At 41.6% G+C, this 26,802-nt stretch overlaps 1 protein-coding gene across 1 annotated transcript in view; it reads left to right on the top strand.

Moving 5' to 3' along the window:
• The first annotated feature begins 4,906 nt into the window (after positions 1-4,906).
• Positions 4,907-26,802, top strand: part of aig1 (androgen-induced 1 (H. sapiens)) — a 33,091-nt gene continuing 11,195 nt past the window's right edge. Inside the window, exons 1-3 of the mRNA XM_036550328.1 lie at positions 4,907-5,198; positions 13,593-13,748; positions 18,974-19,075. Coding sequence (XP_036406221.1) covers positions 5,058-5,198; positions 13,593-13,748; positions 18,974-19,075 — 399 coding nt within the window. The 5' untranslated portion in view covers positions 4,907-5,057. The remainder of the gene's footprint in view (positions 5,199-13,592; positions 13,749-18,973; positions 19,076-26,802) is intronic.

The raw sequence follows: 26,802 nt of genomic DNA, 5'->3' as shown, positions 1-26,802 counted from the left end.
ACATTTCCAGCAGGGCTCCCTTCTATCCGTCAAGTCAACAGTCATGTTCTCCTTGCTGCTGCATCAATGACTGGACGGACTGATTTTAGTTGTGTGGCTACAGAAATAGCAGTGTACTGCAATGTGCATTTTTCAAACTCACTGACTGATAGTGAGTGCATTATGCATATGTAAATAGTGCACAGCCTCCTGGTCGAACCTTGTTGTGAGAAATTTGGGGGAGATGACTGTCTCCCTCATAGCTACTCAGCCACACCATTTTAATCAGGGCACCTTTGCTTTTGAGGCCTCTCTCCGAGCAGGTCACAACGAATCGTACCTGAACTAGCAGCACAGCAGAAACAGCCTGCGGAGGAAAATGCAGCCATAAACCGAACAATCCAACTGAACATTAATCCATTCAAATCACTGAGGCCAGGATTAAATCTCATAAAAAGCTCTCACCCACTACCACAATGAAGAAAAAAAAACAGTAATCACAGAAGCCCCTTGCTGTCTCAGTGAGCTTTTGCTCAGACATTGTGTCATCAATATTGTTTTAATAAATCGCTATAGGCGGGTGTTACATAATTCAGTTTAAGTCTGAAAGAGTTTCCAAAACTAAGACAATGTCTAATTAGGATACAGCAAAGGATAAAAGAGGCATGCCTTTTTTTGTGAGGACCACTAATTGCTTATAACAAGGACAAAGGTAGAATGAGAGGCAGGAGACAACAGATGTGTCCTCATTTTCCTCATTAGATTGATTGGCCAGACTTTGATGTTTGTAAACAAATGCAAATCCACCAACACGATGCCAGTGTTTGGATATACCCGCTGTACCAAACAAGCTGGCATCTTAATGAGACCTACGGGCACTATTTTTAGTCTGGCGAAGGAATACACCAGTGAGGGCGCCGCTGGTCTGCGGCCCCGAGAATGACATCCCCGCCCATGAGACGGCGATTTTTATGTGCAGCTACAGTCAAGGAACAAGCCACCCCTTGCCATTTCGCTCAGCCAAGGTAATAACTTTCCTACACAGTCATAAGTCACGAGAACAACAAAAGTGCCACAAGGGACTGAGACATGAACTAATACGGCCCACCATTTGCGGTGGTGTGCTTTGACTAATTCGAGGAAGCATAGCAGGAACTGGATGGAAGTCATGGGGGATCGGGTCATTCAGAACTGAATCATGTTTGTACCATCTCCTCCTGTCAGGGTGCTTCTGTTTTTAACCCTACAGAGTGGGTTGGTGTGTTAATATGGTCATCATTAGTAGTTTAATGAATGTGGGATATGCTCTGAAATTAATTTTCAATTCCCCTACAGTTTTGTAAGACATAATATAAGTACATAATTAGGTACAGGTTATGACCATGCTCCTGTGTTCTGGAAAAATCTTCTCAAAGAAGGAAGCATCTAAATGTTGAGCAAAAGCTCAGCTAAATTGGATTTTGATCAGCTGATCCACTTGAAGGCGAGAGGGGATTTTAATGGCAGGAAAAGGTTGTAATCCTGACCCACCTCACGTAACAGTTAAAACTAACCCCCTCACGCCCCAAAAAAGAATCTCATATTGCATGCAAGGCCATAAGCGTGAAAGAGGACAGAGAAAATCTCAGAAGGATCTCTGACATCTCTGGCACAGGATCCCATGATGCATCAGTACAGATCCTGTTGGATCACACTAAGGCAAAACGTAGCCAGGGTCAAAGTGTGAGTGCCTTACTTGTGACTGTGGCAATTTTTTCAGTGCTGTACAGTTTGTTATGTGTATCCTGTGTAGATGAGAAAAAAATACCACATACAATCTCAGCTTAAGGGTACCCTTCCATTCTGTTCTCCTAGAGGAACCCATTTACACCCTCACAGGGTTTGTACATGTTCAGTTCCACTCCGCTGTCCTGGGAGCTGCACCGTTTGAAATCATGCCCTGCTAATGACTAGCCGAGGGGTTGGACTGTTCCCAAGAGCATCTGCCCAAGACAACCAGGGACTCACAACCCCTCTGACCTTTTTCTTTCCTGACCACACTTTAAATTAATCCGAGATCTCCTCAGGTCATTTCTGCAGCTCTTCCACTAACAACTTTTTTGGCCAGACACTGTCATTTATTATGGACATCCCGAATGAAAAAACATCATCATGGGAAAAACAAGTCTGGAAGTACTTATAGCGGTTGTTCAATTTTTCATTCATCAAACATTCATACTTTTGTCCTACAGGTCTACTGAGCTAGTAAAATTGATTGATAGATATGCATACAAACTCTAAGGGCAGAATTCCTTTTAAGCATAATCATAACTTTTACTGTTCTGCTCATTTCATAGAAAAAGGTGATGCTTCTTATATTATTAATTTCAATGAAATCTGAATGAGTACTAGGGTTCTCGTACAAAATATTTTCTTAAAAAGTCCTTCAGTCCTTTAGGACTAACTGGCAGTGATAAATGCCATGAGGTGCCATTCCAGGCTTCCACTAAAGAATCTTCACAGTAGGATCCGGTCTCTGTTCTGAGAGCTGTTGGCAGTTGAGTGCCAGCAAGCATTCGCCCATCACCGTCGAAAGCCTGAACCGCAGGCTTTAGCGGATGAGCACACACGCTGAGAGCAAAATCCACCCACACGCATGGGCTGCATCGCTGGAAACTTGAGTAAACACCCCCAGCTAACCACAAAACCGTTCAAGAGCTTGTGCACTCTGGCAGACCTCTGCATCTCTGCATGCAAGGGGTGAAACACGGCAGTCTCCGCTCGTCGCATGTTCCTCTCGACCATGTCAGACGCGCTGTCCGGCCAGTGCGTCTGCCCCGGACGAAAGGCTGTCTCGTTCCTTGCAGCTGCGCCAAGGGAGAGAATAATTGCATCCTGAATGCTCAGTTGCACGTCCCTTTCGCAGCTTTGCTCTCATTCATGTTGACTTGGAATCCTTCCACAGAGCCCCGTCGGCAGTAACCTTGCCGTCAGCGCTGTCCCAAATCACTACAGTCATTATGCCCTCAATCTCCTTTGCTGATTTGGAGTATCTGAGGCCACAATCCTGTAATCTGCAAAACTCTATGCGGTTAATGGCTGGAATTGGACAGCAATTGTCTACACCGGAAGGATGATTTCACAACATAAACCTCTTTGGTGTTTATCATAACATAATACCGATTTCTACAGAGGCGATTAGTGTGTTTCTGTTTGACATATTTGAATTAGTGACATAAACTATTTTTTGCCTCAATATTACACACTTCAGAAGGTCCGGGCGTATTCCTGTGACCCTCCTGCTAATGACATTTTTAAAGGAAATGATAATTAATTTACTGGTTCCTTAACAAGACATCTAGTAACATTAAAGCAATAAGACATAATTTAACATACGTGTGTGTGTATACGTATGTGTGTGTGTGTGTGTGTGTATGAGTGTGTGTGTGTGAAAGGAATGAATATTTTATTGGGATGGCCTCTTCTGTGCTATCCTCTGCACCTCCTTTCACTCTCCTGTTGCTGTTGTAGAAGAATCAGAAGGGTTTCAATGCACTATTGGTTATAGCCAAGTGCTGTTCCATAGTCTCAAGTCAACATGAGAGCGGTCCTGTCTTAACTGAATCAGTGAACAAATAACTGTATGCAAGCATTCTGAAAATATGTTTATGAACATCCCCAATTATGTTATTCCATTTATTGACAATTCAAAATGTGACTGCATTCTGAGAAGCCACAATACTTAAAATTCCACTGTACCATTGACATTTGGAGATTTTAAAAATACATCTTGTCACCTGCTGTATTTTGTGTGGCAGAAGTCTTCTGGACACTGTTTTTCCTCTACTCGTCTGCAGGCTGGATGTGTCAATGGGTAAAAATGAACCAAGGAGCCTTGTTTTTGTCTAATTATTGTATTTTTGTTTTGTGCTTGATGTCAGTCAGTATTTTTTTTTCCATATCACTCATTCTGCCCCAGAAAATAACACATTGCTTTGAAGAAACTTTGTTTTCTCTATGACCACAAAGGTTGCTATTACTTTGGTTAATGTGACAACTTACAACACATATAACTATCCAGTGAAGCTCACACTGCGTACAATTTATGCAGGGATTTGACTTGTAAAACTCTTAAGATCAAGTAATAGGCTCACAATCGATATATAAACTGGGATCATTTCCAAGTTTACTATGAGGTCAAAACCACAATAATGATGTTTGCTGAACTTTACTGCACAAAGCGTAAAACAAAATGTTCTATTTTTCAGAGCCATATAAATATACAGTATGCTAAAAACTGCCTGTTAAATGAATAAAAAATGTGGTTTAGAAAAAAACCTAGTACTTAGAAGGGGTTAATTCGCCTGCAGAGTTGGCTTCCAGCAGCTGTGGGTAAAATTATATTTTTATGATATTTTCAGTATAAGCTAAAATTCTAATAGCTTTAGAGCCCATATATTCATTGTTTATTTTTTCTTCTGTGAGTTGCCACAGTCTGGTATTTTTGCCAACAGACATCACACGTGTGTTTTGTGTCAATTTGAGCTGATATTTTTGTTTTCATTACCGTGATATGTATCAACATAACAGCGATTAAAGTCGTCCTATGTAAACCCTGTACGGCACAATTAGGCTTTTATGGACCATCAAGATTATCATATTTAGTCGAGCAAGATTCATTTGAAACGGAATTGTAATTTTACATTTTATGTGCAGTTTTGGTGAAAGCAGCGCAGCTGTTTAATGGCCAAGCCGATTAATGACTAAATAAAGATAACACAAAACGTCGCCCATAGCCACTAATAGTATTTTCATGGTATTTTCCCAAAATATCTCAATAACGACATCATTGGGAGGCTATACGCTCTTTCGCATACAAATGACAGATGCGCTTCGACTTCTTTGCGCGACCACATTTTCAGTTACTATGACAACATCATCCCCCTCCTTCTCCGCATGCTCCTACACGCACACCTCCTACGCAACCTCCTCTCCGCATCCCATCTCCAGGCAGCGACCTCCATGCACTGAGAGAGACCCAGATAACAGCATCACTCTGTCAAGAGGATATAGCCAAAGACGAAACCGAAAAGAGAAACATGGCGCTCATCCCTTCCCAGGTTTTAAGGGTAGCGATCCTCCTGTCGTATTTCTCCATCCTCTGCAATTATAAAGCAATTGATATGCCCGCTCATCAAACTTACGGCGGTAGCTGGAAGTTTTTAACATTCATAGATCTGGTAAGTGTTCGTTGTTCTCCTCTGGCGCCTAAATCGGCGATCACTCATGGTAGAGCGGCGTGAAGTATCTATGGTGCTGTACTTCCATTCCTTACAGTATACCCTCAGTTAAAGACGGGCCTATAATACGTGCTGATTAGCTAATGGAAAATGCCTTGTTTATGAGCAAAGTGCTTTTGGATCTCTTGCATTGGAGTGCACATGCAAGTGTCTACCTAGCCCACACCCATTTAGAGACCCCCTTTCATAATGGCCGGTGACAGCTCGTGGCCTCCATTGTTATGTTTGTGCCGCCTCATGAATCACAATCACTGAGCAGCCGTTTCTTTTGGATATTTGAGATGGCGAGGTGGTGTAATTTAGATTCAGCAACAACGATTTCCTACGATTAAAGAAAATCAGTTTTAACAGCCGAACGACATTTTACAGACGGATTTAATTTGTTAGAATGTAATTGTTCTGATGCGCAGCATTTTCTTTAGATTTTTTCTGTCCCTTTTTCTTCGTGGCGTTTTACTGAATGATTCAGGCGTTAAAAGCCGTCACCACGTCGAAGCATTACATGTTTACTTTTATACTTGAGTCATAATTAAATATATTTATTGTATTCATACGTATTCCTATGCAAAAGTTGCACAATGTCTAGCAAAGACTAGAACTGACGGTTACAACCCTGTTTGGAAAAATGCCACATTTTAAACAAGATGACGAGTGAACACTTGAACTTAAATCTTTTATTTATGCTTTTTATTTTTTATTAAATGCTCACTATTTGTCACTTCTCTCAGGAAAATATGGTTGTGTGGATGGATGAAATATAGTTAAATATGTTATATAATATGTAATATTATATGAAGATATGGGGGGTTTTAAAATTCATTTGATTTCATATTTATTCAAAGTAGAAAAAAATGGCATGCAATCAAAAAAAAAGTGTGTGGCTCCAGTTTCTTCTCCTGTAATGATTTTTGTTTGTTTTATGATTAAGAATATGGAAACTTATGGAACAATTAGATACATTTTTATTTTAAATTATAACCTCACCTATATATATATATATATATATATATATATATATATATATATATATATATATATATATATATATATATATATATATATATATGGGGAGAGAGAGAGAGAGAGAAGTCTTCATTTACTTGCACATATTTTTGTGCATTGAAGTCAGTGTTGATATTGCCACTCTCTGATGCATGAGTAGTGAATGGGCACTTGATTTGTAGCTCCCTACAAGTAGTCTGCTTTTTTGTTTTTCCTTTATTACCCTTGAAGTGATGTACAGGTAGGATGTGCAGGTTTCCTGAACAAATTAAATGTTTGCAGAATGAATTTATATTGAAATATTGAAATATAAAATCTTAAAATTTTAGGTTGAAACAGCTGGACACCAGTTTGACATTGATCCTTTTTGCCTCCAGCCCCCAGATTACACTGTGAAACTGCATCTATTCTGCTAATTAGCAGGACGCTAGCACTCTTTTAAAAATGGATTTAAGGTCAAATTCCACTAAGGCACGAGACAGCTTTGGGCACAAAAAGTATGACTCATACTACACAGTCATAGTGTGTTAACCTGTGATCAAGACTGTTTCCTAATGGCATTATAATAACAATGTGATTAAACACATTTAATTTGCTGTGATACACAATGAGAGATATAGCCATGCATTCACTTAGAGTCCTATACCTGAATTTGGATCAATTGTGTCGCTTGGGTTTCAATTAAATTTTGCAGTCAGAGAACAGATTTACTCTGCTACAGGGCAGGAATAGGTGGTCATAACAGAATCTGGTGGAAATCACAGGACAGGTGATTTATTTATAAAATTAATTAAGTAATAATTTATACCTCTGCAACAATAATGTAACATTGATTTTCCTTTCCCACCATTTATTTTAACATGTGGGTAGTATAAGTTAAGTATTATAATGAATTGTTATGAAATAAAAAGAATATATTTTTATACTTTCAGCAATGCAATTTATGAAGTATTTGTCATAATTATGTTTAGCTAGCATGATGAAATGTCAGCAAAGTACATGCTATTACTAGGAATTCCATAAATGTTCTCAGAAAATATGGTATGGTGCTTTCTTATGGGCATCAAAGCAAAACTGAGTACCTCTGTAACAGGTTATGGTGGGGTGTTGTGATCCCTGTTGCTCTTTGCCTCAATAATATCTAATAATATTTGCCTTGAAATATCTGTACTGGTTATGGGAAAGAAATAGCAAATGGGCTTTTGACATTTCATAACTTGATGGGAGAGGCACAGGAGAACTTTTGCAGGTGTGGGTGGCCAAAGGTACTGGAGAGCAACCATATTACCCTGTAGCCTCAAAACTAAGGCAAATGTCAAATAGGGCTGAGCTTGGTTAGTATTTGAATGGGAATCCTGGGAAAGCCAGTTTGCTAGAAGTGGTGTTGGTGGTCCTGTACGGGGCAGGCTTCTGCCTGGACCAAAAAGCACAATGCCTTAGAGTCATTGATGGGGATTCTCTCCTATAGGTGTGTTTCAGACGTTGAAGTTAAACTGAGATCCTGACTCACTGAGTCATTTTAGCCATTTGAGATCCTTATGGTATTGATCACAAAGAGCAGGGAGTCTCGCTGGTGTCCTCGCAAAGTTCCCAATCTGACCATCTACGCATCATCGTTTAATTGGCTAAATAATTCCCTCCCTCTCCACCTCAGCTGATGTGTGCATCACTCCGTTGGGTGCAGCACATTGGTAGTGGGTGAGGGGTGCTGTGGTCCCGATGTACATTCAGTGCAATTTAAGAAGCAGAACAGAGCACAAATTCTGCTTTAAGAGGGCACTAAACCACATTGATCTGATTTTGTTGTTCTAAATGTTGTGAACTGGCTGCCTTCTTTGTGAGTCAAGAAGAGCCTTAGAAACAGGAAATAGAAATGGGAACTTACAAGCATGAATCACACAAACTTGCTAGATATCTTAAATGTCAGGATAAATAGAGATCGCCACAATATGTGGTGGTCCACAGAGCAGAGCTCAGTAATCCCAAACAGTTATATTTCTCAGTTTCTTAATTGCAGCAGTAAATCCTCAAATCTGTGCAGTTACTGGCGAGTGTGTGTAATTAATCATATTTGATTACTGAATCATAATATGTTCCGCTGAGAATTTAGATGGTTTGATACATTTACACAGATCAATGGTTACTGAATTTAGAGAGTCAATAGTCACTGAGGCTTTATTTTCAAGAAGAAAATGACCATTAAATCAGATTTTGTTCATTGGGACCACAATAACGCAGGCTATCGTCTTTCAATTCATTCATGGTGGGGTGGGGGGAACCTGGCACAACGATCTGAGAGGCCCTGGGATGGCCCCACAACGAACCACAGGAACTCACCTACATTTTAACTAGTTATGAAAAGGATTACGTCCATAATTCATGTGACACATTTTTGCCATGACTTATTTATTAGCGCGGAATGCCGGGTTCAGATTAGGGTTTCTGTCTCTCTGAGGGGAGAGATGAGGATGTGAGCTGTGGGTAAATCTGTGTAGTAACACCTGAGGTAGCTGTCGCTGAATGTGCATTGGGACAGAGCAACATCAGTGCGTTTGTGTTTCCCCTCAACGTCTGCTTTTCACAGATGAAAAAGTATCTATTAGGAAAAAACAGTAATTCTGACAGGCCTTGATGTAATGTGTCACATTTTACTCCCTTGAAAACTGAGGAATCCAGCTGACAGCAGTATTTTCCTTTTTTCTTTTTTTTTTCTTCAAAAAAAGTAACATGTTTTTTTGATCACCCTTTAATGCACAGCAGTGTAAATGTTGTTTAGTTTTGGTTATTTATACTCACAGTTCAGCGTTATTCCAGCTTGTCAGTTCGAGGCTAACGTTTAAAGGCACTGGGAATTACCATTATGCTTTTACACCACATGGCCAGGAGTACAACATTTCTGTGAGGAGCGTTTTGTTGCAGGATAAAGGCTTCAAAATGGGTGTTAGTAAACCATACAAGCATCACCACCTCAGACTCTGCTCCCATGTGAATGGTCATGTGTGTGGAGAGAGCAAATCTGTCAAGCTCAGTGCTTGTGTGGACAGCAGCACCCATCTACCCCCATGTGCCTTGTTGCAGCTGTACAGGGGTGCTTCCAAATGCAACTGTGATCTCTGCAGGACTGCATTCCGGTCATTAATCATCTGACCTGCGCAATCGATAAGAACACAGAGTGCCCGCTCACTCTCTGTTAAGAAACTGCGTCCTGGGTTCAATGCTGGGTGCTGGTGTTGTGTCATATCCTGCTATCCATTAATTTATGCTACCAGACACAATGTGGATACACACATATGGCAGTGTCTGCTCTAACTATGTTAATATTTCGCCATAAATGTGTGTTATGTTGAGTATTAGCTGACGCAAAGATTGTGTTATGTCATTCTCAATTGTTTTATATTGCCAGGGCAGCAAGATTTGACAAGGTGGTAAAAAATTATGCTACACCAGCACGTTCAATGACACTGATGTTTCTGCACAAGGCTGCTGTCATGGTGACAGGTTATATGTACAACAATTTAAGTGCTAATCACATGATGCTCTATTTTAGATTGCATGGCGGTGAAGTATAGTGGTAAGGAGCAAGGCTTGTAACCGAAAGTTTGCGGGTTTGATTTCCTGCTGGGGTGCTGCTGCTGTACCCCTGCGCAAGGTACTTAACCCACAATTGCCTCAGTAAATGTGCAGCTGTATAAATGAATAACGTAAAAATTGTAACCTATGTAAGTTGCTCTGCATAAGAGAGTCTGCTAAATGACAATAGTGTAGTGTGATGTACTGCTGATTAAGCCAGTCATGTATGTGGTTCTCTCAGTAACCCTAGCACGTACAGTTTATCTGCATGTATCGTTAACATCACTTGAAAAATAGCAGGACCGCATTGCTAATTCAGTTGGATCCATTTAGTTGGATTAACGGAGCAGATATAATTACATTCATCTCAAGCAGGAAATTATATCTTTCCAATGGATGTGTTGACCAAGAAACATGCTATCCTTTACTATAACCTAAGCATTCAACAGTCAAAGCTTTTTTTTGCTTGACCAAGTATAGTTTTGGAATGCAGAGATTTTGTCCCATAATCCTAACCCTAAAAATCCAACTTGTAATTTTGCAACTGATTCAAATGTAACAAATATTCAAGAAGTTTCCATTTTAGAATCAGGAAAGCAGAGTGGTCAGAAAAGACCAGAAAAGCACATCTGAAAGTAGAAGTGTATTAAATATCTTCAAAGTCTTTGCTGTTCTATGCGGCTGCTCATTTCAGTTTATGACTTTCAAACAGAAAAGGAGTAACTTTATATGGTTAAATGAGGTCTGTGTCTTTATATTTCTGTGTATTTTTCATTTAATTTTTAAAATTTTTTTTTTTTTTTACCATGGTCACTTTTCTCGTAGAGTTCTATTAGGCAATCCTTTGAAGCACACTGAAGAAGCTACTGGCTCAACACACTTAGGTCATTTGCTCCAAACACCTATTACTCTTTTACATGAATTCCAATTGCTTCTATTGCCCCTATATTCATTGTTTAGCTTAAAAATTTTGGTCTGGATTCACTTTGTTTATTTGGTTTAGGATTTAAAGTATTTGAACTGGTTCCTCATAACCTATTTTCTGTTCCCGGCTAAAGACATTGAATTCTGTTAAACACTCAGTTTATGACCTGAGTTACAGTCCAGGAATTATTGTGGTTGCTCTTAAGTGCCTCAGATGGCGGGAAAAGAAGCACACAGAGCTAGTAAATGGTTTTATGCCTGGCTGTTGGCATTAATTCGTCGTGAGAAGTCTGTTTTTCAAACCAGTTGCATTTAATTTAAATGAAAGGAAACCTGGAAGGCAGTCATTTTTAGCATAGCTGCAGGCGAATGTGCTGATGGCTGCAAAAGAAGAAAAGTGCAGGAGTCGTCTTTGGGAAAACAGTCAGAAATGTTTTTGCTAAAGCCGTCTCGGGGTGCGGGGTTCTGCAGGCCTCCGAATGCTGTAGAAAGCAGTTTTTCCAACCAGAAAGATAATGCTGTGACTGTTATCATAAATTAAAGGGTGAATTAATGAGAATTAGAGTCACATTTTTCAGCTCCTTGGAATCTGGGGGGTTGGGGGGGGGGGGGGTAGATAAAAAGCTCTGCTATGGCCATCTTCTTAATTTCATGCAGAAATAATCTCCTGCCATTGACTCCACTGGTGCTTAGACGTCAGACTTTCTCAGAAGATGCCATACATGAGCTTAAGGGGGTAGACATAGAAGGGAAATGGTTTATGCAAATTTTTGAATGTGTTATATAACTTTTTTTGTAGACATGTAATGTGTGTGTGCGTGTGTGTGTGTGATTGTGTGTGTGTTCTTTGATGTTTTCTGTGGGTATGGCTGAGAGGTCAGATGAGGGTCAGGCATGAAAAGTGTAGGAAAAAAATTATGCGATCCTAAATGATGGAACATAATGAAATGCAGTGATTGTGGTACATGCAATGATGCATCCTTCTACATTTGCCTATATTGTATGATTAAAAAAAAAATCCCACAAGAAAATGTAGTTTAACCACTCTTGAATCTTTGAATGCACAACAACTACAGTCAACATTTTAGTCAAAGTGACTTCTTTCAAGATTCAGTCTTATGTGGTTAAATGGTTAAAACATCAACGATACAGGTAATTTGTCATATTAAGAATAGATGTTGGGTGTCGCTCCAGGTGTCTCCCACTTGTAGACATTTAATATGAGTTCTTCTTTGAGAGGACCCTGAGAACAGCTCAGGCGCCTCTGACAGTTTAATATATATTGTAGTAGCTGGCACTTGGTGCTCGTCTTAGTGCTGTGCTCTGATGTGCGTACTGCATTTAGCCAATTGAATGCACAGATGCAACTTTGAGTAACTTAGCATACATGAATAATGCACATCCAAACAGTAACTTTGGATCTATAAGAAAAAGATTCATCAAACTACTGTTGTTGTTACCAGAATACAGCAGGCTTTATTAGCCAGCAGTTATCACTGCACTGTGTCACACTCACATATTGCTCACACAAGCTCATAGAACACTGAGGGTCTCTAATAGCTTTTATGCAGCTAGCACAATGCCTCAGTGAAATCCCAGTGTAATTTAAAAGTTGTCTTTGAAAGCATGTAAAATGACCTTCAGGTGCATATCTATAAGGATGTTTTCCAGTAAATGCAGCAACCTCCCGCTTCAGTTGGCATTGAGTGACTGGGGTGCGAGTGACTGCAAGCTGAAGCTTCTCCTCTTATGACCTCTGGGTTTAGAGAGTGTGGAGAGGGTAAACCATTGGGATTTCATTCTTAAACCCTTTCAGATATATTATAGGCATGTGATTGTAATGAATTGCAGGTGGTGCATTGTTGAGATGTCTCAAATCAGATGGTTATGTCAGAGGTAAACATGGGTCTCATACTCAATAAAGAGGAAGCAGCTTTAGCCATAAATGTGTGTGTGTGTGCGTGTATGTGTGATTTTTATTGTTTACTCTTTTAAGTGTAATGCTTAGTATAGTTCTCTGTACTGTATTGTCCTTTATTTAAAAAAATAGCATTAATTTAGTGACATAAAAGCATGGCTAGCTAAATATTTTGCTTGTTGTTTCTGTTGAAGAAACCACATCCGTGCTCATTCAAATCGAAAGCAAATAGTTTTCCTCTTTTTTGTCAATTGCAACAGCTTTTTATTTTTCTATTGGAATTTATATGGAGAGATCACAATCACACAATCACAATGTTTTCTGGAGCAAACACATAAACATTCCATCTAGAAAAAAAGTGTCGCTTGAATCCCTGCCAATATCTGCTCTGAATTTTTGAAAAAATACTTTATTATATGTGTTGAGAAAAGCTTTCTGTATTCTGTATTCCCAACTGTCATGTTGGGAAAATGTTCTACAACTCTTTTTACTGAATTTGTGTGCACATTATTTTTATACCTGCGGTTTTTACATTTACCCTGGAATCAAAGCTAGCACTCATTTTTTCTGTTTTAATTTATTTTTATCAGCGATATTTATGGGAGGAGATACACATCGGAGTCCCATGCACTAGGGCTTGTTCTGGTACAGGCTTTGCCCAAGGCAATAACCTTTCACAGCAGCCTGACTTTGTAACTTCTGTTTTTTCCTCCTCAGATTGTTCTGTGATATAAGGTGAGGGGAGCGCTACTATATTAAAAACAGGAATCTATCCCTGAAAATACTAATTAAAAACAATAAGAGTGGCAAAGCAAGCAGCAGACCTGTTTTCTGTGAACAGGATGTGTGGAGCTGCAGCAGTGTCTTTGTGACTGGGGCCAGGCCTCCTCACAGTGTTCATTTGCCTTCTCTCTCACCAGGTCATCCAGGCGGTGTTCTTCGGTGTGTGTGTGCTGACTGACCTGTCCAGCCTGCTGACCAAAGGCAGTGAGAGTCAGGAGCAGGAGAGACAGCTGAAGAAACTGATCAGCTTGAGGGACTGGATGATGGCTGTGCTGGCTTTCCCAGTCGGAGTGGTGAGTCACGTCAAGGGTTAGGCTGGTTACCTGGAACTGTGCCAGTGCAATGCAAATGGATTAGGAGCCTCCGTAGATCAAAACCACTGTAGGAGTACTAGTGAACTAGTGAACCACTCTTTCGTAGTAACATGCATAGGGTAACACAATATTAGCTGTCACAGATACATGAGTTATTGGTTTATTGATTAACTGTTTCAATGAACAACCGACTAACTTTAGCAGTCACAGTTGCAGAATATGCCTTTGTGACCTTTGACCTCACTTCTGTAAAGTAAGCTCTGTTGATTCCTTACTTTAAGCTGTATATACAGGCCACACGAGAGCCACTGAGACTCTGACACTGCTCTCCTAGTAGGTATTTATGTTGTATTAACTACCCACTGATGTTTATAATTTGTAACAGTATGCTACAGCTGAACACAAATGGGTAATGCAGAACAGTAATACTGATGGAGAAAAAACAAGACAGCCACGTCTTGCATGATTTTGAAAAATAGTCATAAATAAAACTGGCAAAAAAGGTACAGGTAAATTTACTACAGCCTATTTACTAAATTGGCCAAGTTATGTAGCTGGCCTGACCTATATGGCTTGCTGTTTTAAAAGATTTTGAAATAGAATAAAATACTCATAAATATATGAATGCAGTCCATTTTAAAGGGCAGCTTCATGTCATTGAACATGTAGAACAGCAAAGATGAACACTAAAAGTGTTAAAAATTTCAAATCCAAATCTTTTTTGATGTTTCACATGGGGAAAAAAGGCACAGAGAGAAAGTGAGGACGTTTGAATCCAATTTCATGTTAAATACGGCTTGACTTTTTCACACCTCAAAGCTGAATTCAGCAGATGCTTCCGTGTGACCGAGAGCTGTCGGCACTTTTGCTCTGCATACCACTATATCTGGACTGAGCGCTGCGATTTTCATTTGCATAAGGCGAGTAGGGACACCGATATGCATTGTCTTAGATGTACGGTCAATTTGTTTTGCAAATTCAAAGTCATCTATCTGCTATGCGTGTCGTGCTGCTACATTGAAATATATCGGCAGGTTAATGGCCTCTGCTCTAAAAAAAGAAATGCCTAATGTTTGTCTTACTTTTATACGCCTTGTGTCCGCGATCTCCATCTGATAATTACTCGGAAAATATTTAAATTGGGCATGCTGCTGTCTTTTTTCCTTCTGGACGGAGATGTTTAAATTGCATATAGGGGGATGGTAATGGCTGAGATCCAATGTGCCAGATGTCAGAGAGGTTGAAGCAGGGATTGTGTTTGTAAGGCACTGGGTAAATATTTGAATTATATGAGGAAGGTATGGGGTTGCCAGTTCGCATTTTTTTCCAGGCTTCAAGCCAATATGGGGTCAGGCTTAATGTTTTCAACTATCTGATAACTACATGCATGCATGTGATGTTTCTCTGTGCTTGTGTCAACTCATGTGAGTTTCATATGAGTGAGGTGCCGTTTATAAAGCATTCCCCTTATCCTCTTCTTTCTCTATTCATTGCCGCAATGTGGAATTTCCTTTGGGACTTTAATTTTCAGCAGTCCAAAAACAGACTTAACGAGGTGCATTAGCAAAGGGGACTGAAGAGGTAGAAGTCCAAGAGTGGGCTCAAGTGTCTTATCAAAGCCAGTACGATCCTTGGCACAAGACACTTGGCATCAGCGTGCGGTGCATTGCTTTTTGAGAATTGGACACAGGGCTAACTTTACACCCCAACAATGTGCCAGATTATCTTCATGTGGCGCGGCCGGATCTGCACACCTGCTGGTTGGGGTCACGTGTAACACGCATCCCTGCACGCACTCCCTCCGACCCCTCCTCCTGTTCGCCGCATGTGTGTTGTGTGTGAAGATTTCTTTGGCAGACGTGTGGCCGCTCTTCTGCTTGCCCCCCCCCCCCCCCCCCTCTGTGAAAGAGGAGCACATGCCATCGGCGCACAATGGTTGTGATACCCTGTGATAACTCCACCCGAATCACCCTGAGTCGAAGGGAGCCACACGGTGCGGACAGGTGAGGCAGGCCACGTTGCTTGCGACCCGATGTGGTTTCTGCACGGGATACTGACACCAGCAAGGATAAAAATAAAATAAACAGCCTGTCTCAAGTGGTGCCATTTTATCTGCTGACTGTGCACAAAGAAGAAGAGACAGAAAAAAAAAAACTGCTGTTTGTCTCAGGGTGGTTAAATATCCTGATCCCACATCATCAATGCAATCCTTTCAGTAGGTCTCTCGACTCAGTATGGCCTGTTTATTTAATAGTTAAAGCTGCAGTCTTCTGAGGCTTACTGGAAATGGGGATATACTTAAATAATCTGAGAATATGAACCAAAACAGGAACCTGTCACATCGCTAAACTGGGTTGTTTAATGCAAATAGGTTGGGCAGGGTCGCAAGCAGTTAGAACCTTATGGATCAAAGGGATTACTGGTAGAGCTGGAATTCCATCGCAGAAGCGGCTTGGCAATGCTGTAACTTCAAATGGCATTTTCAAAGCCCATATACCCAACAGTAGCATACTTGTTTTTGCTGAGCGTTTGATCTTTTCGTGAGCTTACTGCTGTCCTTCTTACAAAATGCACATATAGCTCGAAGTAACTGCCAGATAAGAAAAAAAGAAGCTAGCTCTTAGGGATTAATTATGGTATGCTGATATGAAAACATTAGGCCCAGAAGTGTTGGTTCATTTTGCCCATGGCTGGTTTTAACGTTCACCATTGTACAAAAAGCACTGCTACTTTGATTGTTTCAATGGTGTGTCATGGGAGTAGAAAAGAATGGGTCAATGCTTGACATCTGCAGCCGGTAAACCATCCAAGGAAGGTCAAGTTGTGGGTGGCCAGATCCAATCACTGAAGGGTTTTGCCCTGGATTCAGATGAGAAGCGCTCAGAAGAAGTGAATACAGGATGGCTGTGTCCCAATCCAAGTGAGTGAGGGAAGTGTATGTGAACAAGTCCATGCTTCAGGCGACGTCACATAAGTATCTACTTGCGGAGGAAGGAAAAAGGTTGTTATTTGGGAGCGCATCTAGGACACACTCCACTGTTTTCATGCCAGCACCTTGGCTTGTGACGGAACAAGAGTGACAAAAAAGGATAACATAGAACAGGAAACCATTGCAATGGCAGAAGCAATGGCATCTGGAAATTAACTTAGAACTATAATGCTAACAGTATATATGACTGTGTGCTTAAGTTTGTTCAGACTTTTCATTTTTGCTATTTTGTTCATACCTTCAGATCTGTTAACTATGTATCAAATGATAGCAGCCATTTTAATTATATTTCATCTTTATCATCCACAGATTTGAATGGTTCATTAGTAGTGCTGTGGGCCAAGCTACTCATCATTAGCTAAAGGCAAATCTCAGAGTTGATTTTAACACTGAATGTTTGCTTTTAAAATGTGTCCTCTCCTGCACCAATCAATACAATGTATGGTAAAAGTATTTAAAAACCAGAGTTTTTCAATGCTGCTGCAGTTGAACGGAACTTTTGTAAAATTCACAATAGAAGTCTCACGTAAACAGACGCCCTATGGTAACAGATGAAAGGACCCCTAGGATATTAGACCAATGTGAAGCCTACATGCACGTACACTCAGTCGAAGGGGGCAGTTGATGGCAGCTGAAAGTTCTTCCTTCTCATTTTTGAGAGGAAGTGCTTAGTGCATAGAGCAAGTGTGTAAACCAATGTGTATGAAGGAGCAGGAGCCCCTAGGGTGACACTTCCTGTTTTGTGACCTGAGGGAGCTTTGATAAGTCCCAAGGGGGCCGGGACGGGGGGGGGGGGGGGGGGGGGTCTCTACACTCTCTTGAAAAAGAGAACAGGTAGTGGTTTCAGGAAATATGGATAGTTTGAATGGTACTGAATAATCTGAACTCATTATAACATTACATTACATTCATTTAGCAGATGCTCTTACCCAGAGAGACTTCCATCACAAAAGAACAGAAGTGTATCCATTCACGTTGAGTCTGCAAGTGTCAGACCAGGCTAACAGCACTCCCAGACCACCAAGTGTGAGCATAACACTATTCAAGCCCTACCACAAGTTAACTCGTTTAACCTGACTAGACAAGAGAAGCCAAGTATACTGCCACACATCAGTCACTAGATACAGAATCCAAAACTCATTGTGATACTACAAGTGAAATAAACAGCAAGTAATACAAGTACCAGGTGTTAGGGGGTGGGGATTGACATTGAACTAAGATGCAGTCTGAAGAGGTGGGTCTTCAGTTTACGTTGGAAGATGGCCATTGATTCCGCTGTTCTGACCCCTGTGGGAAGTTCATTCCACCACTGAGGGACCAGTACAGACAGGGATCGTGACTGAGAGGGGGTCAACCCCATCGGGATGAGACAGTCAGTAGCACCATGGTTACAGAGCATAGTGATCTTGGCAGAACATATGGTCATTATTAATTCAACCACTGACTTTTGAATTGTGATGCTTAACCTGAATACATGGGTGCAGTACAATATAGCCTGGCACTGGCTAATTGAACATGCCGTAATCCGACCACCTGGACACATATCACTCTGTGTGCTCATTGGCATGCTATATGATACACTGTACTGAAAAATGAACCATGGAGATTCGCTGGTGTGTGTGGTATGGGTGAGAGGCCCACGGGTGTTTAAAAAACAGAAAACATTGCTTGATTTAATTACAATTTTTTTGAGGATTTAAATCCCAGCATGTAAACAGCAAAAAAATTATCCTCTGTAGAAAGCAGTCACTGGAAATGCCATAGCTGATCATCAAAAAAAATAAGTGAAAGAATGAGGCATAGAAAAGAATGCTGAACAGCTGAATTAGTGTCAATCCAAGCCAAAATGACTTCTTTGTATTCGTTTCAGAGGAACATGGCGAAACTGCCTGAGATTAAGTGCTGAGTGGATGTTTCTGAATTTTCCTATCACACCCCTTTTAAAGCCTATTTTAGAAATGACTGTAAAGGCATATTTTATAAAAGACAAAAACAGATGTCATTATTCCTGCACTATGGCTGTTATATTGTCTGATTTTAACAAAATTTGCCAGCTGTGCATATATGATCTGTTCAAACTGTCATTAAAAACAAAGGTGTTAATTGGTTTGATGGATGGTCTGCCTTTTTGGGATGGCTTGAAGACATGCCATTGTCTTGCAGTGATATGTCTTTAAACCCTTAAAACTCTGTCCCGGTTGCTGCTTTTCTGCAGTTTGTCGTGACCATGTTCTGGGCCCTCTACCTCTACGACAGAGACCTGGTGTACCCGAGACTACTGGACAACTTCATACCACAGTGGCTAAACCATGGGATGGTGAGTATGCATGTTGTCAGACCATGTGCAAAAAGGCAAGTAATCCCACAGACGACCCTGGTTTCACAGAAAGGAGTTTAACCACTTAAGTGAATAAGACAACCGCTTATTTTCACAGAGTAGAGTAGCCAAGCCAACTTGCTCACTTAAATGACGATCTAGCTGTACAGTTCTCTGTCTACAAACAGAATAGCACACATGCTAGACTAGTGTTCCAAGCATAATATTAGAGCATTGTTCAGTACTATTCTACTTTTAATGTATGATCACTCCTGTCACATTTTTTTACATAAAATGTGCAGGGCTCTGTTAAAATGAAGTGGAGGAGTATTTAGCACTGCACTCTGCTGATCAGGATCGCTGCAATGCTGCGTCTGAGAGTGTTCATTTTACAGGGTAGGCAGTACCCTGTCTCTGCTGCCTGTTAATGTGCAGGGTGTGGGTTCAGTAATACTTGCTTGTTTACCCTGACTAACCAGTTATTTCTACTGTGTACTGTCCTTTGTTTTGAGCGTGGCTGTCTTTGTTGCTGTCTCTTATGTTAAGATCCTCTTCAGTCATAATTTCGATTGCACTGCATCCTCACAGCTTTATTGAATATTAACAGCAGCATTGTGACTGAGATATTTGCTACACTTTCATCTAACTCTGGTATCCAAAGGCATCTACATCAAAAGACTGAGGACATAGTTGTTTTATTGAGAAGAGACATAAATCTTTATCAACAGGAGATTATAGGGTACAACCTGACTGTAGACTTGGAGTAAGTTTAAAAGTACTTAATCAATTGATAGACTCCTGCCAAGTCCATTCTTGTCTGTAACCTTTGAGTTGAGTAGGTGACTACATTGGTAACAGTCTATATCAAGCTCTGCAGCATTTTTCTGTAACTGCAGGCCAAAGTACAGTACAGTACTTTTCATTATTACTTGCACATACTGATGTCAAAACAAAGGAAGGGGGTTGAGCAACCATTGATTTCAATCAGATGAAAGCAAAGCTTTCATTTCGTCAACACAATTAGATCACACGCGTGTTGTTTTAACAGGTGAATGGGATGAACAATGAATGTATGCAGTGTGGCTCCGCTGTTAAAGAATCTCTATTTGCCTATTTGTCAAACACGAACAATGCAAGCAGAATCTGCCCTAAATATCTTTCTGCACAGAAGCCAGAGACAGGATAAACATATGGTGTTCTAATGCTTCCCAGAACTTGTAGGATGTGACACAGTTTGGACTGTCTCCAGGTGTCAATAATACAACTTGGTTGCTAAGTAGTGGATTTAGTACAGTGATATAAAGAAATGAGGATATAACATGAAGAGTTTGCCAAGTGGAGAGGCATTAGGTGCCATTATTCTTTGGCAAGACTGTGCTTCATACAGAGAAGAAATAAATTATGAGTGTCTTAATATTTTTCGCATTAAATGAGATTCATATCTACTTTTTTTTTTTTTGCGCAAGTAGTGTTGTTTATTGTGTATATTTGCATCCGTGTTGCCACGGATAATTCTCAGACAAAGGGCAGGACCCTGTGATTTCACATATGAGATCCGCAAACAAAATAAATGAAGACATTGTGTTCCCCCGGCAGTCTTGCAGTAATTCAGACAAACAGCAGAGCTGGAGTTGGCGCAGGCAGAGAAGTGGCCCAGTATTACAAGTATGTTGCTAGGGGCAAGCCCGACCAGAAAAACGCAGAATGTCTCACAGCTGAAAACAATTGTCAGTGCACAGAGCCCTCGGATCTGACTGCTGGACCTGTGACGACTGCACCAGGGTTACTCCGTCGTAAATATTTTGGTGCATTCCATGGTACCGCATTTGTTTGTTTACCCCCGCTGCCAAGGCAACTGTCTTCTGCTCCCTCCGCGCCTCAGAGAAAACAGTGACCGATCCCTGTTACTGTTTGGCAGGCCCGTGACTACAATTAAAGACACATGAGTGAGCGGTGAAGTACAGATCTCTATCTATCCGACCCGCTCTTATCACAGCGGTAGGGATTCAAATGCTCGCTGGCACAATGTGTGTGTGTGTGTGTGTGGGGGGGGGGGGGGGGGGGCAAATGTTTTTATGAACCTTTCCATAGAGTGAAGGACTGTGACACAGCCTACTGTTCATCATTCCTCAAAATGTAACCTCACCCTCCCCCTGACAATATTGAGAAATGTTGCATATAAGCACAGTGCAAGAACAATACAACATATGGGTCTGCGGTGGAGTACTGTATGACTGTGAATATTGATCAGTCCCACGTGAAATAACATGGGCATTTACTATTACTTGAGCAGTTCAACTGAGAATATGAATTTGCAATCAAGCGACACAAAGGCAGATGAGAAATGCATGCAAAATTATGGATATTTGCTGTTGATGCTGCAGATCTGAGGCAGCCTTCTTCAGTGCGTTTTCCTGCTGTCAAGCTCAGCGCTGTATGTTGGGCAAGCTAAACAGGACTCTTTTAGTGTGGCAATGACAATTAGGGCACAAGAACTGCACTGTCTCTTAAGAGACAGCCACACAGTCACTGACTAGACTTTCATCACCTTGTGAAAGGCAGTCTACCTGCATCAGATTCACTTTGACAATAATGCCGTCTCCACAGTGTAATTACTCCTCCGCTGGTGAGAGCGCTGTCAAAGAGGCCTGCTTCCACTGTAGTGTTAATGCAAGCTCTCTCACGCTGCGCAAATCCCGCGTTCAAAGCGTCCCACTTAAGAAAACACCGCAAATAAACATCCGACATGTCCCCAAAGGCGCACCTACCAGTGTTATCTCTGGAGCCCAACAACTGCAAGGAAGAGAGAGAGCGAGGGAGAGAAAGATGCTTCAGCATAGCTCGGCGTATCTGCCAGGCCCCAGTTCGGGTGAGGATCCCTCTTCCTCCACCAGGAGTGGTTACCCAGTGCGAGCACACTTATATTTAATTCAGCAGGCTGAGCCGGGGGAGATTTAAATGACACCGTACTCTGAGATGAAGTCCATTGTACGGCTGGACTTTTATGACTGATTATCCGTGGTAAACACCCCCTACATCTCCGCCAGTCCTTTGTGGAGCTGCGAGCTGTAAAGCCACTGGACAATGTGATACACCGCGGCACCGTTTTTGCAAGAGCAGCTCTCTGATTCCCCCCATCAACTATTCATGAGTCAGGCCGCCTGGCCTGCTCTCTCATTGTGTTTAGTCTCTGGACTCTCCTTGCCAGTTTAATGTACAGTTGCTTAAGGCACACTCAGGGGTGTTTTGGGCAAGGCAATATTGAGTATCATGATGATACTTTAACCTGTACTAATTGGAGTAAAGATTGGTGAAAAGGTTGATAAGAATATGAAAATAAACTTCAAGGATAGTGTTTAATTCATACCAAGTCAAAGCATATTACCATACAGGCCTAAATTTGTGCAATCTTACTTCATCCAGCCAACACGTATTCCATAGACTCATATTGCCAACATGCCTCTTTGGTTCATTTTACAGTGAAGTGTCTCATAGGGTCACTTGTGTTTCCCTGTCACTCAGGTTAATTGTCGAGCTTCCCCCCCTTGGATGTCCCTTTCAATTGGTACAAAATTCTCTCTGAAGACAATTGGAATATCAGATGCTGCAGCCTGTCTCTGACCTGTCTTTGCCATTTAGACTTGAATTTCTGTGCTCCAATTCTGGGCAGATGGTTAAGTGTGAAACAACAGAGCGTCTTTCCAGTTCAGAACAGATGCCCAACAAAACATTATTCTTATCTCCAAATCCCTACTTCAAAACTGTGTTGGTTTACACTATGGGTGTCATAATGTCTTCCTTGCAACAACAAAACAAGACAAGCTTTCACAAAACCAGGGAAAAAAAACAGGAAAAGCGTTGATATTTAGTTCCTTTATAATACCCTATTTGTTTCACCAAATGCCACAGGAACTACACAGTCCAAGTTTAAAGTAATCAATGTGTACTGCTTATGAAAAAATGGACTGAAGAACTATCATATACTTCTCTGTACCCATACTTAAATTCCAGTAGAAGTCTGGCACATCAGAGCACAGATGTTCCATCTGTTGTTGAAAAAGGCTAATTAAATGCCCTCGTAGCCACATTAGGGATTCTTCCGAATTCCAGTCCAGATCTCATCTAAATTGTGTGGTTAATATACAGCACTGTTTTACTAGTCATCATCAAGGTCTCCTCTTTTTCTGAGTGTTACTTTGCCTCTAATCATTGCTTGTTCTTGGTAACCTTTCGTTGGACTTAAACATGGCTGAGAAATAGTTGTAGCTACCGCTAGAGCGCCACCTGTTGGACAATTATTGCTTAGCCACCTGGCCCTCTGGCTTGTGTGATTGATTGGCTCCCAGTCAACTTCCCTAGGATTGCTTGGGCTACTTTACTGTCTGTGCAAGCACTCAGTGGAAGGGCTTCAGTACATTAGCCAACAGTTATGATACCTTGTAGCCTCATGAAAAAGAGCAGTGGCTAAGTTGATCTGGGCTTTAGTATTGCAGGGAAGGGAGGTCTTCAGGGAAAGTAAAAAGTAAGTAAAAAACACAATGTAGTAATGGGACAATTGTGCTCCAATGCAACACTATTCCATGACTCCTACTGCAAAGAATAGAGGTATTAATCCTAGTGACCTAGACAAATTTCCAATCTGTCTGTCTCAATCTGGTCATCTAGTCATGCTGTATAACAGACTGAATAGATCCTTCCCTCTCCGTCACATCCGATGTGAGTAAAGGTTTTTTTTGCAAAGCGGGGGCAGTGCATCACCCAGGTAGGTGCCACACATTAGTGCTACTTGAGGAAAGTTCCCCTCTCTCACAGTAATGCACTTTGAGATCTCTGAAAGGGATCAAAGGAGCTGTATAAATGTAGTTCCTTCATTAATTCAGTGAGAGCTCTTGATGGTTTTGCAAGGTACATTAAACTTTGTTAGTATATGTGATGGAAACTGAAGCTTGCTCATAACTGGCAGTAATGGTTTGTGTAGACATGCCTGAACCTCACCTCTCTCCACAGAGTCCTTTTAAAGGAGTTGTTTATGCTTCTTGTGCCATAATGCAGTCCTGTAAGTGCTATTATTTTGCATGTAAATGCAACCTTTTGTGAAGCTCCAGGTTGACAGATGGGATCTTATTATTATTTCTGGCGAACATCCAATGAGTCGCCAAGGACATACTGTACTCTGGTCTTATGTAACAGTAGCTCAGTTCCGCTAAGACAGCAGTGTGGAAGATAACCCGAGAAACGGGAGTACGGGAGCAGAAGTGTTCTCAGAGGTCAGCTCACAGTATTGCTCCATTGCAGAATATGGGTCACTTTCATTCTGACTGCACAAAATAAACATTAGGGTCTGTTTTGAGATATTTGTCTACAGAGTTGAATGACCAACAAGTCTTAAAGGAAAGCTAGGGTCATTCTCTGATGAATAAAAATACAAGTATGTGGCCTTACCTTGAATCTTTTACACACGTCTGACTGTAGATTGGGATATGGTGTAAGATCTTTGGAAATGAGGACATAAGTATTTGAATGTGATGCAGGAAATCAAACAGTGTAAATGGTTCTTACTCTGCCAAATTGGTACCTGCTTGGTGCATCTATCCATACACTTTCCTTGGGTTCACTTCCTTTATTGGTCCAGAAGTCAACCACAGGTGCTCATCAATGCCTGGTTCATGGTTGGCTCAACACAGCCACATACGCACAGATACAGGAAGTGAATCCAGTGCAGCTCTTAATACGTACAGCTATTTCTCTCTCTCTGTGTCTCCCTGACAACACCCCCAGGAGGTGACCTCAGCCCCTGCTGGCGCTCATGCTCCGCCTGTCAGCGGGGTCGTAATCTCAACGACGCTCGCGGTCAGGCTGGTAATCGCGCGCCTGGGCGCAGCTGGCATGGGGGCAGACAGCGGCTGCCCGTCCGTGCCAACACCTCATGCACAAAAGGGAACCCGACGCACATCTTGCCCTCCACAGTGTTTTGAACCGGTTACGGTACAGGCCAGTGGCGGGGCTTGAAGCACACTGAGCCACAACACGCTGTCATCACGTTAAAAGCTGCCAGCTGAAAGCCTACATGACATAGTCACTTTCTCACAGAATACATTGTGCTGCCACATGGTGCAGTGAACTGCCCTTTCCACCTCCGGGGTTATTCAATTGAAAATTCTTGAAAAATTAATTTTTCAATTACTTGAAAAATTAATATTTGAAAAAACATTTGTGAGAAAAATTAAGGTGAAGGTGTGTGACATGTCAATAATTTATAATTTCTCACAGAGGCAGACTGTGTAGTCTTAGATGTCATAGCCTTACTGTTTCACTGACTTGATAAAAGAATGACAAAACTCCATTTTTCAGATCGCACAACAGCACCCTCAAAAGGCAGCCAAAGGGCAGTGCGTTCCACCACAATAACTATCCGAGGGTTTCACAAACCCACACGTTTTCTGAAACGTACAAAAGATAAGCCATGCTTGTGAAAAGGGATGACATGGAACTTATTAAACATAGCTGCGTTTTCAGTTGCTTCTTGGGAAAGTGTGCAAAATTCGGTATTTTTCACATAGACCTTATGCTTCTGCTCAGGGCTGCTCTTTGTGTCATAGTCTTGATTGTTTGGTGGGGAAAGCAGCATGATGAGAACCTTGGCATCTTTAAGGGGGTTGCAATGAGCTTTTCCCTGTAAACTTAGATTTATGTGGTTTAAAATGACACTGGCTGCCATGCAAATGTTTTCACACCAGAGACATGGCCCAGTGACCAGATGAGCCCACAAACCATGAACCCGTCCAAGCGCGTTTGGTCATCAGCTGTTTTTAATTGCTTATTTTATCTGCTCTACTTGTGCTGGAGGAGTTGTTTATCCTGACAGGGCTGTAAAAATAGCAGGTGATCTAAAAATACTGAGTGCAGATGTGTCACAAATGAAATCACATAGATGTGCATGCACTCTGTTTTCATGTGTGTGCTTTTCAGTGGTGACCAAACAGCTCTAGTAACATTAGAGTCCTCTGATTCAATCACTGGAAGATTGACAAAGTGAACTACTCCCCAAAAGTAACATCAGTACTGGTGTTACACCACTAGATGGCAAAAAGGCTGTCATAGGGGATCCACAGATGCAGCAGCAGCCCTTGAACAGTGCCTGTTCCTGTATCTTGTTAAACTATTTAACATGAGTTATGTTGTGGTGAAAGAGCCAGCCCTTCCACAGAGAGGTCTGCCTGTCTATGCATTTGCAGGTTAGACATCCGCTTGAAACATACTGTTATCGACTCCACATTCTCTAAGTGGGTGCCAGGCCAGGGAACGGAGAAGTGTAGCACAGTAGGAGGGAGCATCAAGTGCGGGAAGGGTGGTATTTTTGGAAAAGCCCCCGTCGGTGCTGCCCCAACCTGTCAGCAGCTCAGACTGGGTGCGGGGGGGGGTGGGGGGGGGGGCGTGCTGACAGGTGTCTGCAGGGACTCCAATCAGCCCACTCTCCAGCTGACAGCCCCTCCACATGTCTCACCCACACCCTCGTCCTTTGCTGACCGTCTCTCGTAGCCGCAGAGCAGACCTCCTCAGTAGCACGGGTGGCCACAGTGGTCATTACTCTGACATGAGAGCAAAATTTCCTTGGTGCCATGTCACCGCACACCCCACCCCAAAGACTTCCCTGTCAGCGATTCAAGCAGTGATTCAAGGCTCACTCTTCCCTCCACTGTCCAGTCAGTTTTTGGACAGAACAGATT

Source organism: Megalops cyprinoides, chromosome 17 (assembly GCF_013368585.1).
Source record: "Megalops cyprinoides isolate fMegCyp1 chromosome 17, fMegCyp1.pri, whole genome shotgun sequence".
In the NCBI taxonomy this organism is placed as follows: domain Eukaryota; kingdom Metazoa; phylum Chordata; class Actinopteri; order Elopiformes; family Megalopidae; genus Megalops; species Megalops cyprinoides.
This window is presented reverse-complemented; position numbering and strand designations above follow the sequence as displayed.